Source organism: Erinaceus europaeus, chromosome 2 (assembly GCF_950295315.1).
Source record: "Erinaceus europaeus chromosome 2, mEriEur2.1, whole genome shotgun sequence".
In the NCBI taxonomy this organism is placed as follows: Eukaryota; Metazoa; Chordata; class Mammalia; order Eulipotyphla; family Erinaceidae; genus Erinaceus; species Erinaceus europaeus.
The window spans coordinates 191,955,960-191,976,537 of record NC_080163.1 but is presented as its reverse complement, the minus strand read 5'-3'; the positions used below and the strand labels follow the sequence as shown (position 1 = coordinate 191,976,537).

At 45.9% G+C, this 20,578-nt stretch overlaps 1 protein-coding gene and 1 long non-coding RNA gene across 3 annotated transcripts in view; both read left to right on the top strand.

Annotated features, from left to right (window-relative positions):
- The window catches only part of LOC132536970 (uncharacterized), a 49,574-nt gene extending 43,921 nt beyond the window's left edge, over positions 1-5,653 (top strand). The window contains exons 3-5 of the mRNA XM_060186444.1: positions 539-756; positions 4,780-4,917; positions 5,500-5,653. Coding sequence (XP_060042427.1) covers positions 539-756; positions 4,780-4,917; positions 5,500-5,599 — 456 coding nt within the window. The 3' untranslated portion in view covers positions 5,600-5,653. The remainder of the gene's footprint in view (positions 1-538; positions 757-4,779; positions 4,918-5,499) is intronic.
- Positions 1-20,578, top strand: part of LOC132536835 (uncharacterized) — a 155,212-nt gene that overhangs the window by 65,718 nt on the left and 68,916 nt on the right. The gene's annotated exons all lie outside the window — the stretch shown is intronic.

Genomic DNA, 20,578 nt, shown 5'->3' with positions numbered 1-20,578 from the left:
GGAGACAGCCAGAGTCACTGGCATATGCAAAACTGGGGGTGACACTTGGGGCTACATGATTTTCAGTTCAACTAGACATTGTGCTGTGGACCTGACTTGGCTGTTTGAAACATTTGTCATCTCTCCTTTGTCCTCTAACTGTTCCCTCAGCCCTTTTTATCATTTTTGAGGGGCTAATTCACTAGTGCAGTTTGTTGACAGGGGGTAAGATTTCTCATGTCCCAGTGAGAGGTGTCTGCAGAACACTCTGGACCCACCCAGCACCAAGCACCAGGACCCCAATACCCTCGTTTCCCCTCACTCCCTCTTAGTGTCTCCTTTCTCCCAGGTCCCGAGACTCTGCTGATTCCTTGTCCCCTGACACTAAAGTGACAGCCCCTGTGTCATGTCCTTCAAGCTGCCCTCCATCTCCACTAGCCCTGAGTGGCCTCAACTCTCACAGGACTGCTATCTAGTTCAGGACTCATGAATCGGGGTGCTGAGTCCTTCTAGGGGACTGAGACTCTTCTGTAATGCTTGTGAGTGTTGACATCAGCAGGAGTCCCTGTGTCCAGCCTCCCCAGTGACAAGCTGCCCTGTGGGTCTGCTGTGTTGCAGTTCTGCTGTGGAGGAGAGCGGCCCGGAAGAGGAGAACATCCCAGTGGTGCCTCGTGGCCACATCCAGTTCTCAGGCCTTGGCAAATTCCAGAAGGGACGGAGGTGGCAGAAAAGGCAACTGATCTTATATTCCAACGTGCTGCTCATCTCCAACACAAAGTGCGTACCTGCTCCCCCTGCTCCTGACCCCACAGCTGCCTCTTCTCTGCTGCCCTGAGGACAGAAGAGGTGGCTTTTCTGCAAGGTTTCTGTCCAGCACTGGGCAGGCAGCAGAGGGGAAGCAGGGAGACTGGGCAGGGCCAGAGTCCTGGGGAAGGGCAGCCAGGGTGGAGAGGCTGAAGGAGAGATGCAGAGTCAGAGGCCAGGGGGCCCCCAGCCTGGAGGACCCTCCCACAGCCTGCTCTTCCTTCAGGTGTCTGCCCTTGCAGCTCAGTCCGAGGGAGGCAAGACAAGCCACAGCCAGTCCCTGCTTCCCGGGACTCACAGTGGAAAACACTGTTGAGCAAAGTCCTCCTCAATTTTTTTTTTTTTTTTTACCAGAGCACTGCTCAGCTCTGGCTGATGGGGTGTGGGGTATTGAACCTGGGACTTTGGAGCCTCAGGCATGAGAGTATCTTTGGATAACTATTATAGTATCTACCCACCACCCTCAAATTTCTTTTTAAGTACCTGAGAGACAAAGAAGGAGATGGGGAAGGGAACAGAGAGTAGAGAAACACCCAGTGACAACTCCCACTGTACAGTTCCCTTTGCTCCTGTCCATGGTCCTTCTCATGGTACATGAGCCTCTGCCTGGTTTTAAGTGGGCACAGTACTTAAGCAGCTTTTCATGTTTTGCCAGAACATAACAACATAACATATCATGTTGACAGATATGTATATGTATATGTATAATTATGAATACAAATTTATGAAAGCAAATTTTAAATAACTTAACCTTTAAAGGCATGAAAATCTCTAAGATTAAACTGAGACTGGGTGGCTGGGTGGTGGTGGCACACCTGGTTGAGCATCCATGGCCTAAGACCCAGGTTCAATCCCCACTCCCCATCTGCAGAGGGAAAGAGTCATGAGCAGTTAGCAAGGCTGGAGGTTTCATTCCTCTCTTCCACTCAGTCACCTTACCATCCTATTTCTCACAGTCCTATCAAAAAACAAAACAAACAAAAAACAGGAAAATGACCCACAAGAACAGTGGATTCATCATGTAGCCACTAAGCCACAGAATAACCCCAGTGGCAACTAAAAAAAACAGATATTGAAAATTCAACTTAATTGTTTGGGACTTGTTGTTAAAATTCGGAGGCTCTTGCCGGGCCGGGCTGGCTTCACGGTGGTGAACAGAGACGCGGAGACAACGGCTGGGCAGGGCAGCTGTATTTCTTTATTCAGGAACAACGATTCACAAACTAAGACAAACTAATCACCAAACAGAACTCTGCTGTCTCTTTGCGGCGGCGCAAGCACTCTTTCTTTTACTCTGGAACTCAGGAACCCTCTCCCTTACTCTCGAACTCAGAAACTCTCGCACCCTCGCACTCTCGAACTCTGGAACTCAGGAACTCTGTCACTGGGGAACTCAGGAACTCTCGGACTCAGGAACCCTCTCCCAGGGTCCCTTGGGGCGGGGCCAAGCAGGCCCGTGAAATTAACAGGACTCATCCAATTCTCTTGGAGGGGGAGGGCTAGAACAAGCCAATGTAAAGCATACGACAATTCCCCCTTTTCTTTTTAACTAAATGACTATAGTATCAAGGGTGTGGGGTGAACAGAAACATATATAACCAAAACCAGCATGTTGCCAAGGGAAGGCCTGAGGGGGCCATATCTGAAAAAAAAAACATTTCTTGCCTCTGGGGGGCTACTTGCCTCGACGGGCATTTGCATGGGGGCGGGGAACGGCCTAGGGTCCCAAAGGCAGCTGGCTACAACTTACTTACTATGAAACAAAACTTGTTATTAGCATATCTACTGCACGATCTAACATTTATAATAGAGAAGGAATTTGAGACTTTTACATATCAACAACCTTTTGTTACACCCATTCAAGATGGAGACACACCCTAGATGTGGGCCGGAGAGGAAACCTCAGGCATGAGAATAATTAGCATAGCCATTGTGCGATCTACCATTTCTAATAGGTAGTGTTTTACATATCAACAAGTCTATTTAACCTTTTGTTTAGACCAACTTAGTTAAAATATATTGATTGTTAACTAATTTTACCTTAGACTTTAAATGTAAGTTAATTTTTATCTTTATGAGAATTACGTTGAAAACCTTTTTCATTTATCTTTGACTAGTAAGAATTTAGCCTTAAAGCTACTGTTTACCAAACTTTAAACATACACATAAACATGGTCATTAATACACAAGGAGAGAAACCTTTGTTACGAAGACATGTCATTTTAAACACGAATTTAAGTCTGTACTGTCTTAGTTGTTGGGGGGGGGTTCACCATCCGGAGGTGGCTTCCCGCGCAGCTCCACTTCTAGGAATTGCAGGTTGCGATCTCTGCACAAATCTCTGTGTACTCCAGCTTGTCTGTCTTCAGACCGGACCGGCGGCTGGAGATCTCGTGTGCCCAGTTTTGGCAGGGAGCCTGGGGGTCCGGGAGGCCCGGGATGGTTCCAGAATTCATAGAAAGAGGGCAGGCAGGCCATCTTTGTAGAAGGCGTGAGCCTAGGTGCCCAGGGGTGGCGGCCATGATAGAACGCCGCGGCCCTGCCCCATGGCCCTGCCATGTCTGCTGCCCTGTTCGCAGTGGCCGAGCAGCGTGGAGGGATCACGCGTCCAGTGCCCTGCACCACGCGGTGGAGAGCCGGCTCCTGTGGGCTGGCCTCAGGCTCCAGCATGTTGGCATCGGGCTCCAGCATGTTGGCCTCAGGCTCCAGCATGTTGGCATCGGGCTCCAGCATGTTGGCGTAGGCCTCCTGCGGGCTGCGGGGCTGCGGGGTTGCTGGCGCGGTGCGCGGGGTTGTCTGGGCGCAGCCGGCTGGCTGGCTGTTTGACCAGGTGGAAACAGCAGCTCCGCGCCTTGCCTCCCGCCCGCTGGCTCTTCCCGCTGGCTGTTCTGAGTTCGCCCGAGCGAGTGGAAACCACAGAGTGGTCCAGAGATAAATGTTCCAGAAACAGCAAAACAGTCTCGTGAAGAAAGAGCAGAGGCCTTTGGAGATCTCTTCACAAGCAGAAGAGAAGGCCATCGTGCATAGGTAGCCAAATTGTCTTTACTTACCTGAGAGATGCGCAGGTCAGGTCCACGTGGGCGCCATTTGTTGTTAAAATTCGGAGGCTCTTGCCGGGCCGGGCTGGCTTCACGGTGGTGAACAGAGACGCGGAGACAACGGCTGGGCAGGGCAGCTGTATTTCTTTATTCAGGAACAACGATTCACAAACTAAGACAAACTAATCACCAAACAGAACTCTGCTGTCTCTTTGCGGCGGCGCAAGCACTCTTTCTTTTACTCTGGAACTCAGGAACCCTCTCCCTTACTCTCGAACTCAGAAACTCTCGCACCCTCGCACTCTCGAACTCCAGAACTCAGAAACTCTGTCACTGGAACTCAGGAACTCTCGGACTCAGGAACCCTCTCCCAGGGTCCCTTGGGGCGGGGCCAAGCAGGCCCCTGAAATTAACAGGACTCATCCAATTCTCTTGGAGGGGGAGGGCTAGAACAAGCCAATGTAAAGCATACGACAGGGACTCATGGAAAATATGCTTAACTAACATTGTAATGCATGATTTATTTCATTAGTATCCTCAAGTAATTTCAGGATGACAATAATTAACTAATAATCTCATTGCAATTTCCATATAATCAATAAGGAAAATATGATCATGGATCATTATGGCTAACAAGTAAGCAACAGGAAAGATGCTAACTGAGTGAAAGGTTCTCTTAGCGAGCTCATAAATATAGGGGGGTTATCTAATTGTTCTACAATGTTCAGGAAAATGGCTGCTTTCCTCCCACTGGTAAGGAGTGTTCAGGGACATCCTGGGCCGGGCTCCAGTCAGCACACAGCACTCAGGCCCCAGCCCTCCCTCTGCTGTGCTCTCAAGGCTCAGCTCAGAGGGGAAGGAGCCACAGAAACACACCCACCATCTCCCCAGGAGAAACACAGCTGCTCCCAGAATGCTGGAGATGCCAACTGACTGCTCTGTGCTCTGTTCCCTCCAGGTTGAAGAGTGACTTCAGAATCAAGTACACGTTGACCCTGCGGGACATGTGGGTGACATTCTACAAGAGGAAAGGAAAGAAAGCCCGAACATCGCTGGTCTTGGGCTGGAGAGACCGCATCTTCGTGGTCTGTTTTCAGTAAGTCTGCAGCCTGACCCTGTCTCCTCATGACTCTCGGGGGGAGCACAGCTCCATCTGGGGGTCTATTAGCCACACGTGCTCTGACCCCCACAAGGACAGCTGTGTGCTCTCAACTGTCCCCCAATGGCTCTGATTCAAGCAAACACATGCAGCTTCTAAGCCCTCTGCAGGTGGGGACCAGGGGCTTGAATCTGGGTCCTTGTGCATGGTAACATGTGCAGTTAACCACTGGCACCACCACCTGAACCCCCACGCAATTTCCACTACATCTAGAAGATTTCTTTGCCAACTCAGCAAACTATCTGTCAGAGAACTGGGCCTCTCACCACCCAGTGAGCAGGACAGGCCTCCTGACTCACACAGTCCCACCAAAAACAACCTCATGTTGATGTTTACATGTTGATGATTTTTATTTTGTTTCCTGTAGATAATTTACCCCTGGAAGGGATAACTTTATTTTATTTTATTTTATTTTATTTTACCTTTTTTAACTTTTTATTGGTGGGGGTAGTACTCACAATAAGTTTGTGTGAATTTTGTGCATTTTATCTTCTTTTCTCCCCTTCTCTTGGATTTCAGTTCAGTTACGAAAATGGAGCAATGGTACACACAGCTTTATAGGTATGTCCTTAGTTCAGGTATTTCAAATCTTTTTTTAAGACTTTATTTTATTAATTAGAAAGATGGGGAGAGAAAGAACCAGACATCACTCTGGTACATGTGCTTCCAGGGATTGAACTAGGATCTCATGCTTGCATCCTTTTTCTTTTGTGACACCTCCCAGGCCATGGTATTTCAAATCTTCAAGTTCTCAGAATGCAGAGTCCTAGCAGTCAGGGCCCCTCCCTCTCCTCCCCCTTCTCTCCACGCTGTGATGGGAGCTAACATCACCCTGGACCATCTATTCACCTGACCTGACTTAAGGGCAGGTTTCTCTGTGGGGTGGTTCTCAAAGGAAATGCACCTGCCAGCCCTACAGCCCAGGGAGGTTCTGGCCTGGACTCCAGGCAGGAAAGCTGTGAGGATGGGATCTACAGGCCTGATGTCAGAGAGCTGACAACATAGATATGTTTTCTAGGATTGCTCTCATTTTCCAGAAATACATTTGCATATCTCTTCATTAGATCTTGCTGAGTATGTTGATATCTTGAAAAAGTAGTGAAAAAGACTGAAGTGACTAGTCAAAATGTAAGTTGACTTGAAAATAATCTAACAGATATTCTTCTGTTTTGGGTCACTGTGGACTTGATTAGCAACATTCAGAAGGAGATTCTGGGCATCCAGAACACCACTGTATCCAGAAAGCAGGTGCAAGACATCACTGTAAGTATTTCTAAGACTAGAACTTACACTCCAAGCTCCTGCCTTGGACAGAAAGAGGTCTAGATATGAGGGAAGAATCCAGAATGTACCAGACAGAAAAGTGTATTTTTCTACAGACACACAGGTCTATGTATACACAGAAAAGGAAGCTGGGATTATATGCAACAGTCCTTAGTGGTCACATGACAAACTTGGAAAGAACACTGCATCTGAAAAGTTACCGTTTTTTTCGGATTTCCCCTAATATCAATCCTTGATGTCTCTTGCACCAAATAATTTTCACGAGGCAGCTTTTCTATTAGCATGGATTTCTTTTTCCAATTAACTCTTGCATATACAAAGTGGTTTGCATTGTTTTCTGTGGATAATTTCTCCCTAGAAAGGATTTTTTTTTTTACTTTTTATTTATGGGGGGTATTACTGGTTTACAGTAAACAGTAAACAGTTGTTGGCACATATGTATATTTTCTCAGTTTTCTGCAAAACACTCTCACCCCCAGCCCAGCTCGTCCTCCCCCATCATGCACCAGGACCTGAAAGACCACTCGCCCCAGTCCTTTACTTTGGTGCAGTAGACCAAACCCAATTCAGGGATGGCCCTTTCAAGTGAAGAGAAAATACTGACCTCAATTTTCTTTTCCTTCCCTTCCCTTCCCTTCCCTTCCCTTCCCTTTCCTTTCCTTTCCTTTCTTTTCCTTTTCCTTCTCTCTCTCTCTCTCTCTCTCTCTCTCTTTCCCATCCTCCCTCCCTCCAGGGTTATTGCTGGGGCTCTTGCTGCACTACAAATCCACTGCTCCTATGGCTATTTATTCAATTTTTCTTTTTTATTTTCTTTTTTTTTTTGATAGGAAAGAGAGAAATTGAGAGAGTAGGGGAAGATAGAGGAGAGAGAGAGACACTGCAGACCTGCTTCACCACTTGTGAAGTGACCCCCATGCAGATGAGGAACAAGGGCTCGAACCAGGATCCCTATGTAGGTCCTGGCAGTTTGTACTATGTACGCTTAACCTGGTGCACCATAACCCACCTCTCCCCCCTCAAGAGAGATAGACACCTGCAGACCTGCTTCACCTCTCAGGAAGCCTCCCCACTACAGGTAGGGAGCGAGGGTTCAGCCCTGGGTTCTTGCACGTGGTAAGGTGTGTGCCCAACCAGCTGCACCACCTCCTAGCCCACTTTCTTTTTATTATTTCTTTTTTTGCATAATTTGAACATATGCATCATGTCAGGGTTGGCCTTCATTCTGCAGCACTGATGACACTTTCCTGCTTCTTCATATACCAGGCAATGATTCTCCTCAAGTTGGGGGAAATGTGGGGTTTTTTTCTTTTAACCCATTTGATTAGATAATTGATATTTTTAATTAAAAATTAATCAACTAGGAGTTACCTGTGTGTATATCCTGAGTCTAGAGAGCAAGCAGGAAGAAATCCACATACCCTTATCAACACACTTCTGAACATGCACTGAAAACCCAAGGATTCACTCAAATCTACAGTGTAGACACTAAACCACAGTCACCCCTAGGGGTGAAGTAGCTTTGATCCTGGACACAGGGCTCTCTCTCTGGGGAAACAGAGCTGCTGGGAAATGTGTTCTACCACTGCTCACTCCAAAGGCTTGTTGTGACCCTGCCTTCCTTCTCTTCCAGGATGCGAATTCCAGTCTGGAAGAAACCACAGAGCCCCCTGCAGGTGAGTGTCAGGTCAATCTGAGAAGAGGCTGACTGGAGTGAGATATTAACTGCAAAGACTCAAAGTAAATGGTTTCCAGCTTCGCTTCAATACCTTCTGACAGGGAAAAGCGCAGGCAACAGGCCTCCGTGCATTCAGTAGACAGTGACCAGCTCACTGCTCTGTAACAGGCTCTAGGGACAGTCCTTGCTTCTCTACTTCTTTCTCTGTGGCAGATTGTGCTGTTCTGTAGAGCTCTTCCTCATGAGGAATTCATGGCATTCCAGGCACAGGAATGAATAAGAGCATCTTCCTGTTTATTTTGTCAACTCTTTTCTTGGGCACATTGGAGGGCAGGGTCTCCTGTCAGATTCAGGGACACAGAGACACAGAGACACAGCCTTCTTAGCACAGAAGGTCCAGGAGAAGGCCCGTGTGTCACACTTACAGTGAGGTGAGTTTCTTCATGGTCAGCCTGGACCTAGACTGAAGCTTCTCTCCATTTAGGTGGCAAACATCTGCAGGAGCATGAAGTGGGCCAAATGCCGGCCACTGAGGAGCTTCCACAGGAAGCACAGGAGTCCCCCAGCCTCGCATGTGAAGACCAGCAGGGGAGAGGGGACTCCCTGGATGCCTGTGTATGCCTTGAGCCAGGTCAGATCTTCCTTCCTGAAACAAGCTCATGACACTGAAAACCAATCCCATGGGAGGGAGGGGCAGGATTGGCAGGGACCTAGAAGCCCCCAGAAACCATGCGCGTGTCCACTGACTCTGGTAGAGGTGGAGCAGCAGTGCAGCTCAGAGTTGCAGGGATGGACTGGACTCTATTCTGAGTTTGTATTGGAGAAGACTTGGGGTTCCTGTTACAGTGAAACTCTCAATTCCACCCCCAGAGCAGTCTCATTTCCCAAGTCGTCTTCAGGCCCAGATCAGCATGAAACTAGACTGAAAGTCTATGTGTTATCTCAGGTGTCTTTAAAATGATCCTTCTAGCCAGTCCCTCCCCCTTCCCCAATATAATGCTAAAAATCTCCCACCGATCTTTGTGCCTTGTAAGAAAAGGGCTAGATGGCATTTATTTGGATCAGAATAGAATGGATTAAGATATTTTTATTATGATAATTCTAATCCAGAAGAACTGACTTACACTTTCAAGGTTGTATTCATACCCCATAAACTCTGGGGTATTTATAAGACAAATCTTGCCTAAACATTGAAGACAGATCATTTTAATAAGCTAGCCTGTTTAGTCATCCCACTCAGCCCCCCTGGATAGAGCATCTCTCTTGTTTGGTCACTGAGGGAACATGAACTCTTCCTCTAAATAATGTCCAGCACAGAAGGACCAGGCCTGACAGGGTGACATAGGACCCTGTTTCTCTGCTGCTGCCTGTGCTCAGCCTCAGAGGACTCTCTGGGTGTAGAGTGAGTGTAAGGAGATGTGATATTCTTCCTCAAGGCGTTCTCTCTGCTGAGATTCCATATTAAATTTATCTGGATTCCAGTTACAAATCTTACATGCAGCAGAACACAAGGTCACATACCTCAACTCCTCATTGAACATTTTCCTGCTGATAGGCCGGGATTGTGTCTCCTAGACTTAAGACTGGGTTTGCTCTCCCATCTCTCCCTCTACAATGGTTTCAGTGAGAAAGTGGACCCTCAGCCCCTTGGTTCTCCAAGCCCTTCATCCTCTCACTGCCTCTGCTCTGCTCCCTGGGGCTCCTCCTCTGTCCATTGCTAAACCCACTGCTATGTTCATAGGTCTCTGCGCTGGGGGTGACTCTACCTGGACCCTGGGCACCTCTGTTGACAGCGACAAGAACAAGAGTCTGTCGGTGGCTGTGGAGCAGAGGAGTGAGGACAACACTGCCTTCTGTGACATGGAAAGCACTAGGCAGTGCTCCATCTTCATTCATCGGCACAGGGCTTCGGCACGGCCACCTGTATTGACCCAGACTGCCCCGGAGCCTGACACTGAGTTTCTGATGGGCTCTGGGGACAGGGCCACCCACAACGCGCCAGTCACCAACACTGCTCTGGCCCTTTACAGGCCCCATTATCCCATTAATAATGTCATATTTTGGTATATAGTAATTTGTTGTATTTTTCTGTTTATTGATATAATAAAATGTATTCTATAATTCTGTACTTATATGACCTCTATTTTTTGTTCAAGGCTCACATTAGCCCCTTGCTGAGGCCTCACCTGGGCAGTTCTGGAATCAGCTGAGGTCATGTGTGTCTCTGTTTAAATTTCATGAACTTCAGGGTAAATTTGGTTGCATTCTCAGTCTTTCTTGCACATGGGTATTAGCAAACATCTCTTTCCTTATGATATCAGAGTTTGGGGAAGCCTGTTCCATACATATCAAATATCAGATTTCTGAATGATAGGCTCATGTCTTTTAGATCTTACTAATGCCTGGGATTATTATTATTCTTTATTGTTGTTGTAGTTATTGTTGTTGATGTCACCATCGTCGTTGGATAGGACAGACAGAAATGGAGAGAGGCTGCAGGGGGTGAAACAGGTCCGCAGGTATCTATCTTTCTCTCTCCCTCTGTCTTCCCCTCCTCTCTCCATTTCTCTCTGTCTTATCTAACAGTGACATCAATAACAACAACAATAATAATTACAACAATAAAAAGCAAGGGCAAAAAAGGGAAAATAAATAAAACTAAAAAAAAAAGAAAAAAGTAAAGGAGAGAGGAGGGGAAGACAGAGAGAGAAAGATAGACACCTGCAGACCTGCTTTACCTCCTGTGAAACTACTCTCCTGCAGGTGGAGGGTCTCAAACTGGTTTCCTGATGCTGGTCCTTGAGAGAGATACAGAGAAAGACCACAGCAGTGCTGAGCTCTGGCATGTGGTGTTGCTGGGGATTGAACCCAGGACCTTCAGAAGGTTTTTTTGTGTGGTTTTAAAAATTTTTTTTGCCTTCAGGATTATCACTGGGGCTCAGTGCCAACACTATGAATCCATTGCTCCTGGAGGCCATTTTCCCCACTTTGTTGCCCTTGTTGTTGTTATTGCTGTCATTGTTGGTAGATAGGACAGAGAGAAATGGAGAGAGGAGGGGAAACAGAAGGAGGAAAGAAAGACAGAGACCTGCAGACATGCTTCACTGCTTGTGAAGCTACCTCCCTGCAGGTGGGGAGCTTGGGGCTGGAACTGGGATCCTTGCACCAGTCCTTGCACTTTGCACCATGTGCGCTTAACCCACTGCACTACTGCCCAGCCCCCTCTTTGGAAGTTTTTGTAGAACTATTATGCTGCCTACACACCTCCTCTTTTCCTTTTTTTGATCAGAGCCCCACTGGGCTCTGGCTAGTGGTGATGTTGGGATCCAACCTGGGACCTCCTGCACACAAGACCTGTGGGTCACTGCTGTGCACCTCCCCAACCCTCTCCACTCACTCCTTCTGAATCTGCCCTAAGCAAGGTGGCTGGTCCTCCTGACACTTTGCAAACATTGTGAGAGACTGATTTTGCTGATGGTGGTCCCTGTGCCCCTGCCCCTTGCAATGTTCCCACAGTCACCAGCCTTGGGCACGACACTCCCCGGCTGGCAGTGGAGCCTCTTCTCCGAGATGCTTCAGTACCTTTGGTCCTTTCTGTCACCAACAGGAGGCCCGAGGCACATGATAGATTGTACCCTTCCACAGATAATAACACCAGGAGGCTTGAAGAGCCTGGAAGGGTAAAAAATGTTTACAGGGTTCTGTCTTTTAAAGGTGGCAATGGATACCCACCTCTTCCAAATAAATAAACATGTGTGATGACCACAAGTCTTGGTGTCAATTTTAATGAGATACAACAGAGGCCTGCTCAGCTCTGTCATAAGATGGAGTGCCAGGGATTGAACCTGGGACCTAGAGCTCTTCAGCCTGAAGGAGGGTGGTGGGGCCAGCCTACCTCCCCCCCCTTCACCCCCCGTGGTCACTCGGAGTGGCTCTGAGTGTGGAAATGGACAAATCTGGGTTCTGTGACATATAGTGGAAGGAAGGGTCAGAGGGGACAATCTGCCTTCAGATCTTCGGAGTCCATTAGCAAGGTGAACAACTAAAGCCAAGAACTTAAGACTTTTATCCATTTTTCTATCCACTGGCATAGAAGGTGGCGCAGTGGCTAGAGCTCTAAACTTATGGACCTGAGGACCTGAACTTGAGCCCTTAGCATTGGATGTACCAGAGGAGTGTCCCCCTCCCCTCTCTTTCTCTTTGAGAAATGGTTCTTTCTTTTTTAATATTTATTTATTTTCCCTTTTGTTGCCCTTGTTGTTTTATTGTTGTAGTTATTATCGTTGTAGTTATTATTGTTGTTGTCATTGTTGGATAGGACAGAGAGAAATGGAGAGAGGAGGGGAAGACAGAGAGGGGGAGAGAAAGATAGACACCTGCAGACCTGCTTTACCACCTATGAAGTGACGCCCCTGCAGGTGGGGAGCTGGGGGTTCAAACTGGGATCCTTATGCTGGTCCTTGCACTTTGCGCCACGTGCGCTTAACCCACTGCGCTACCGCCCAACTCCCCTAATTCTTTCTTTTATAACTTTTAAAATTTTATGAGCTGGGGAGACAGCATAATGGTTATGCAAAAGCCTTTCAAGCCTGAGGCTCTGAGGTCCCAGGTTCAATACCCCAGCACCACCATCAGCCAGAACTGAGCAATGTTCTGGCCTCTTTCTCTCTAGCTATCTTTTCTTCTGTGTCTACTCTTTCCCATTAAAATAAAATAAAAATATTAATAAATGTTTATTATTTATTTGATAGGACAGAAATTTTGAGAGAAGGGGGAGATAGGGAGAGAGGCAAAGAGACATCTGCAGACCTGCTCCAATGCTCATCACACTGGTGATAACCTTGAAGGTGGGAAGCAGGGGATTGAACCTGGGTCTCTGTGCATGGTAATGTGTGCTCTCAGCTAGGTGTGTCATCAGCCAGCCACTATAAATAAATAATTCTTTTTTTTAATTGCCACCAGGGTTACCGCTGGGGCTTCGTGCTGGCACTATGAATCCATGACTCCTGGCAGCCATTCTTTCTTTTTCTCTTCTTTCTTTTTTCTTATTTTTCTTTGACAGGACAGATAATGAAATTGAGAGGGGATGGGAGATAGAAAAGGGGAGGAGGGAGTTGGGAAGTAGCGCAGCAGGTTAAGCACAGGTGGTGCAAAGCACAAGGACCAGTGTAAGGATCCGATTTGAGACCCCGGCTCCCCAACTGCAGGGGAAGTCGCTTCACAAGCTGTGAAGCAGGTCTGCAGGTGTCTATCTTTATCTCCCTCTCTCTGTCTTCCCCTCCTCTCTCCATTTCTCTCTGTCCTAACCAACAACGATGACATCAATAACAACAATAATAACTACAACAAAAAAAACAAGGGCAACAAAAGGGAATAAATAAATATTTAAAAAAGAAAGGGAGAGGAAAAGATATACCCCCTCTAAATAATTCTTTAAATAAAAGATTTTTGGTTTGAAATAATTACCCTGGAAGCAATCATTCACTCCCCAGCTCCCATTTTCAAAGTGAGGTGGAATCATTTAATCATCTGTTCTCCTTCTCCTTTGTTGATTGCTAAATTGTCTCTTTTTTCCCTTTTTTCTTTTTTCTGATTCAGTTCTTCTTTTGGATGTAGCTGCTAATATTCCTTTCTGCTATGAGATTTCTGGTCTCTCTCTCATCCTCTGTGCGTCTGTATGCAACATTGTTCTTCATCCCAGGTTTTCTAATGCAGCCTTATTTAAAAAAAAAATCATGCTCCCAGAGGGATGGAGAATGGGAGAGCTATCAGGGGAGGGGGTGAGATATGGAGATTGGGTGGTGGGAATTGTGTGGAATTGTACCCCTCCTACCCTATGGTTTTGTTAATTAATTCTTTCTTAAATAAAAAAGAAAAAAATCATTTTATTTCTCTTATATTTGATAGGACAGAAAGCAACTGAGAGAGGAGGGGAAGACAGAGAGGGGTTGAGAAAGACAGACACCTGCAGACCTGCTTCACTGCTTGTAAAGCGTCTTCCCTGCAGGGAGGAACTGGAGGCTCATCCCGGTGTCCCTGAGCACTGTCATGTGTGCACTCAACCAGCTATGCCGCCACTCAGGTTGAATGTGTGTGTGTAAAGCATTTCTCCACAGATGTTAAGAGTGACTTTGCTAGTAGGGCATGTGACTTAGCAAGTATGAGGCCCAGGGCTCCAGCCCCAGCACCACCTGGGAGCATCATGCTACTGGGGGAAGCTTCATGGATGGTGGAGTGTTGCCGTGGTGTCTGCTCCCTCATTTTCCTTGTCTCTCCCTCTTCTCTCTCTGTCTCTCTCTCTCTTTCCCTTTCTCCCCCCTCTCTCTGTGGTGTCTGCTCCCTCCATTTTCCTTGTCTCTCCTCTCTCTCTCTCTCTCTCTCTCTCTCTCTCTCTCTCTCTCTCTCTCTCTCTATTTTTGCCTCCAGGGTTAATGCTGGGGCTCGGTGCCTGCACTAGGAATCCACGGCTCCTGGAGGCTGTTTTTCACATTTTGTTGCCCTTCTTGTTGTGCTTGTTGCAGTTGTTATTGTTGCCATAGCTGTTGTTGTTGTTGGATAGGTCAGAGAGAAATGGAGAGAAGAGGGAAAGACAGAGGAGGAGAGAAAGATAGACACCTGCAGACCTGCTTTACTGTTTTTGAAGCGACTTCCTGCAGGTGGGGAGCCGGGGGGCTGGAACCAAAATCCTTACACTGGTCATTGAGCTTTGCGCTGAGTGCGCTTAACACGCTGCACTACTACCCTACTCCCCTCCCTTTTCTCTCTTTTAAAAATAGGAGAATAATAAAGCTTGACTGGAGAAGGCTACTAACAGGTAATATCATACATGAGTAAGATCCCTGAAACACATTAAAAACAACAACAACCCGGGAGTCGGGTAGTACCACAGCGGGTTAAGCGCACATGGCACAAAGCCCAAGGACTGGCTTAAGGATCCCAGTTGGAGACCCCGGCTCCCTCCTCACCTGCAGGGGAGTCGCTTCACAGGCGGTGAAGCAGGTCTGCAAGTGTCTGTCTTACCTCCTCTCTGTCTTCCCCTCCTCTCTCCATTTCTCTCTGTCCTATCCAAAAACAACAACAATAATAACTACAACAATAAAATAACAAGGCAAAAAGGGGAATAAATAAATATTAAAGGAAAAAAAAACACCACAAAATGATACACAAGAAAAGTAGTCACGATGGTATTATTTTCTTGAAATGTCCCATTGCTCCTTGAGAAGATCCTGATTCACTGGTCAGTTGAATTAGTTTTTTCCCAGGATCCAGATTATGTTTCCCCAGCATCCAGATCATGCGTGTGCGTGTGCGAGAGAGAGAGATCTTCAGAATCCAGCAGTAATCTTCTGGCACTTCCACTTCCCAACACCCATCACAGTATTCTTTCCTTAACCATCCACATTCCTGGCCTCTATTTCCCATGGAGAAAGCCAAGATGCTTCACAACAAAAGTCTGAGACAGACCAAAGCTCATCAGACTGCTGGTCTCTCAACTGAAGCAACACTGAAAACCATTGAAAAGGGGGGGTTGCTGGGCAGTGGCGCAATCAGACCTGGTCCAAGCCTCCACTCTCCACCTGCAGGGAGTGGGGCACTTTAAGAATGGAGAAGCAGGTCTGCAGGTAGACTCTCTCCCTATCTATCTTCCCCTCTCTTAATTTCTCAGTGTCCTAGCAAATCAAATGGAAAAAACAAACAAAACAAAAACAAACAAACAAACAAAAAACCAAACCAACCAAACAAAAAAAATCTCAAACAACTTTAAAGGTTGCTATTCCCTATTTAACCACATGAAGGACCCAGAATACAGTCAATGATTCTGGAGCCTGGTCTCAGCATCTTTGGTCAAGAAATGCCAAAAATCTGAGGCCCCTCAACCCCTATCCCCCAAGAGATGAACTCATTTGCTTTTCCAAAGAATCATTCCCTTCATATAATAACGTCTGGCACACCCACCACTATTCCAGCATCCACATGAAGTGAATTCCTACACACTACACACAGATATAGTAAAGGCTGTCTCCCCATATTGTCCAGATCAAGTGTTAATTAGCTTCTTTCTACAGGTATTTAACTTTCCTTCCCCCTGGATTTTTTTTTCTTCTTCTTCCATATCCTTGCTCAGTTCTGGCTTATGGTGATGCAGGGAATTGAACTTGGGGCCTTGTTAGTCTCAGGAATAAGAATCTGTTTGCATAGCCATTACCCTATCTTATCCCCACACACTCTTTTCCATTCTTTCCCTCTCCCTTCCCCCCCAACCCCCCCAGCCCCCCCATTACCAGTGGTGTATTGGATTAAACCTGGGACTTTGGAGTCTCAGGCATGAGAGTCTCTTTGCTAAACCATTATGCTGTCTTACCTCCCCTCCCCCTTTTCTTTTTAAAGGATGTTTAAAATCTATTTTACCAGAGCACTCCTCAGTTTATGGTGATTTGGGGAATTGAACCTGGGACCTTGGGCTTCAGGCATGAAAGTTGTTTGAAAAACCATTATGCTATCTTCCCAGCTCCATGGGTATTTATTATTATTATTTTATAATTATTATTTTAACTTTAGTTTTATTTGATAGAACAGAGAGAAATTGAGAGGTAACGGGAGACAGAAATGGAAAGAGAGAGAGAGACAACTGCAGCTCTGCTTCACCACCACTCGTGAAGCTCTCCCCCTGCAGGTAGGGACTGGGGGCTTGAACCCAGGTCCCTGCACATTGTAATGTGTGCACTTAACCAGGTGCACCACCAGCTGGCCCACCAATATTGAATAATTTAAAGGATGTATTTTTTATAAATTATTCAAAATGGCATAATCAAATATGTATATGCACAGTGTTTTTTTTTTTACATTTCAAAGGTAGATGTCTTCTTAATATAATCAAAAGGCTGTTTTCAAAAGCTCTAAATGGTGTTTCTCAAGGAATCAAAGCACACTGCACAGAGGAGCCTCAGCTTGTAGTCACTGTGATGGGTGTTGTGTGATGAGAGCAGGACTTCCTGGCACAGAATCATAATGCAGACACAGACTGGCCTCTCAGTCAGTCTTTGATTAAGGGTGGCACTGCCTTCCCAGCTCTCTCGCATCTGTTAGAGAGCAAGAGCTAGAGAACTAGCAGCTGCCTGCAGTGCCAGCCCATTGGCCTGGTGGGAGAGGGGTTGCCTGACAAGCTAAAGACACCAGGTTCAAATCCCCAGGAGAGTAGAGAAACTTTCACACTAATAATAATAATAATAATTGTTATTATTATTATTATTATTATTTGCTTCCAGGGTTATTGCTGGAGCTTGGTGCCTGCACTAGGAATCCACTGCTCCTGGAGGCCATTTTTCCCATTGTGTTGCCCTTGTTGTTGTGCTTGTTGTAGTTGTTATTGTTGTCATAGCTGTTGTTGTTATTGGATAGGACAGAGAGAAATCAAGAGAGGAGGAAGAGGGGGTGAGAAAGACAGATACCTGCAGACCTGCTTTACCACTTGCAAAGTGACCCCCCTGTAGGTAGGGAGTTGGGGACTCAAATCTGTATCCTTATGCTGGTCCTTGTGCTTTGTGCCATTTGCGCTTACCCTGCTGCACTACTGCCCAGCCCCCTCACTATAAATGTTTCAAGCACATGTATAACGTGTACAGTGAACATTTAAAAGTAATTTCACAATAATCTTGTGCATATTTTGAGGAAAATCCATGGCAGGCACCCACACATACAGTGTTTTACATTCAAGCACTTTCTAGAGTCCACTGCCTAGACAGTCAAGCACTACTGAAGCACTCCTTTCCCAGCAAAAGTGAAAATACTCCTGAGGGCAATATGGAAATGTGTTCCTTGGGCACCTGTGTGTGTGGACCAGTTACAAAGCTTATGAGATATGAGCGGTGTGTGTGTGTGTGTGTGTGTGTGTGTGTGTGTGTGTGTGTGTGTGTGTGTGTGTAGGAGTTACTGACATGTTGCCTTGCAGGGAATGAGACCCAGTGTCTCAAAGACTGGCTGAGGGGAGTGATGGAGCACAGCCGTCTCAGCTTTCTCTCGTCTGTCAGAGAGCACTAGGAAGACAGTCAGCATCTGCCAGTAGAACTGGGGGAGCAGCTTCATGGGCCTTTGCGTTAGCAAGGACAGGAAACTGGGTTTAAGCCCCATCCTCTGCACAGTGATGTGGTCCCGAGAAGGAGGAGAGCCTATGATTCTTTCCATTCACATGATAGTGCCCTAAGAGATAGAGGACCTTGGCAGAGCTCTCAAAATCAGTATGACAGTGGAGAAACTCTCAAATTATATCTTGACTACTGGCTCTTATCCACTGAGGTGAGATCCTCAAGAACTAATAACTTGTCATTCCTTGATATAAAACTGTGATGTAGAATTCCTATAAATATGCCTTGGAACCAAGATGTCCCATTCTCCAAATAGGTTTTGTTGTTTTCTTGCTTAGTAACCAGACATGATATTAAAGGATAAAATAATATTAATTATCATCACAGATATTAAGTATAAGGAATAATATACTATATCAAGATTTACTACTTGGAATATAGCAGTTATTTTGAATAATTTGTTCATTTTATTTAATCAACATAAGTGAATGAGATTCTGACCAATCAAATATTCTAGTTAATAAACAGCAATGTGAGTAATAATTTAATAATAGTTCTTTAAGAGGCCATTGTTGTAAGGGATTTTTTAATATTTATTTATTTATTCCCTTTTGTTGCCCTTGTTGTTTTATTGTTGTAGTTATTATTATTGTTGTCCTTGTTGTTGGATAGGACAGAGTGAAATGGAGAAAGGAGAGGAAGACAGAGAGGGGGCGAGAAAGACAGACACCTGCAGACCTGCTTCACTGCCTGTGAAGCGACTCCCCTGCAGGTGGGGAGCTGGGGCTTGAACTGGAATCCTTATGCTGGTCCTTGCACTTTGCACCACATGCGCTTAACCCGCTGGACTACCGCCCAACTCCCTGTTGTCAGGTTTTTAACAGCTATACAATAAGTACCTTTAAACTACCTCACTCCTGATTTCAAAGTTATATCAGCACTATTACTTATCACATAAATTATTTCTTTTTAATTTCTTTTTTAAACTTCTTTATTATCTTCATTTATTTATTTATTGGATAGAGACAGCCAGAAATCAAGAGGGAAGGAGGTGATAGAGAGGGAGAGAGAGACAGACAGACAGACATCTGTAACACTGCTTCACCACTTGCAAAGCTTTCCCCCCACAGGTGGGGACTGTGAGCTCGAACCCAGGTCCTTGCACAGTGTAACATGTGCATTCAACCAGGTGCACCACCACCCAGCCCCACATAAGTTATTTATTTCCCTTTTAAAAAATATTTATTTATTTTATTCTTTTTTTTGTTGCCCTTGTTTTATTGTTGTAGTTATTGTTGTCATCATTGTTGGATAGGACGGAGAGAAATCAGGGGCCAGGAGGTGGCACACCTGGTTAAGCACACACATTACAGTGCACAAGGATCCACGTTCAAGCCCCTGGCCCCCACCTGTAGGGGAAGAGCTTCACGAATGGTGAAGCAGGTCTGCAGGTGTCTTTCTGTCTCTCTTCTACACTATTTTCCCCCTCCCCTCACAATTTCTCTCTGTCTCTATTTAAAATAAATAAATCAAGATTAAGAATTAAGAAAAAAAACGTAGGACACAGAGAAATCGAGAGAGGATGGGAGACAGAGAGGGAGAGAGAAAAATAGACACCTGCAGACCTGCTTTACCACCTGTGAAGTGACTCCCCTGCAGGTGGGGAGCCAGGGGCTCCAGCCAGGAGGGATCCTTATGCTGGTCCTTGCATTTTGCACCAACTGCGCTTAACCCACTGCACTACTGCCTGACTCCCACATACGTTATTTCTACCCTGCATATAATGGCCCTCAATAAGCATTTGTTGAAAATAAATATGTATGCCTTACAATGGACAAAGGTCTAGTAAGCAAAATACAGAAGGAACTCCACACAACTAGCAACAGAAATAAACAACCCACTAAAAATAGGGAGTGGAAATGATATGTTTTCTCTATAGAGAATACATCCTGATCACCAACAGATCTATGTATAAAATGCTCCAAGTCACTGAATCTCAGAGAAAAGTAAAGAAAGACACCACGAGTGACTTCTTCAGCCTGTGAGAATGGCAGTGAGAAGATAAAACAGCAGGAGCTGGTGAGGGTGTGGGATAAAGGTGCATGTCCTCACTGTTGCTGGGAATGCAAATTGGTTCACCTCTGTGAAAAAGGGTCTGGAGGTTCTTCAGGGCATTCAAAATGGATCCACCCTGTGTTCCAGGAATTCCTCCCTTAGGGACCTATCCAGAGAACACCAAACATCCATTCCAAGAGATCTGTGTACAACGAGGTTCACAGCAGCACAGCTTTTTTTTTTAAATTTCTTTATTGGGGAATCAATGTTTTACATTCGAGAGTAATACAATAGTCTGTACATGCATAACATTTCCCAGTTTTCCATATAACAATACAACCCCCACTAGGTCCTCTGTCATCCGTTTTGGACCTGTATTCTCCCCCCCCATCCCCACTCAACCCGGAGTCTTTTACTGTGTGGTGCAATACACCACTTCCAGTTCAGGTTCTACTTGTGTTTTATCTTCAGATTTTGTTTTTCAACTTCTGCCTGAGAGTGA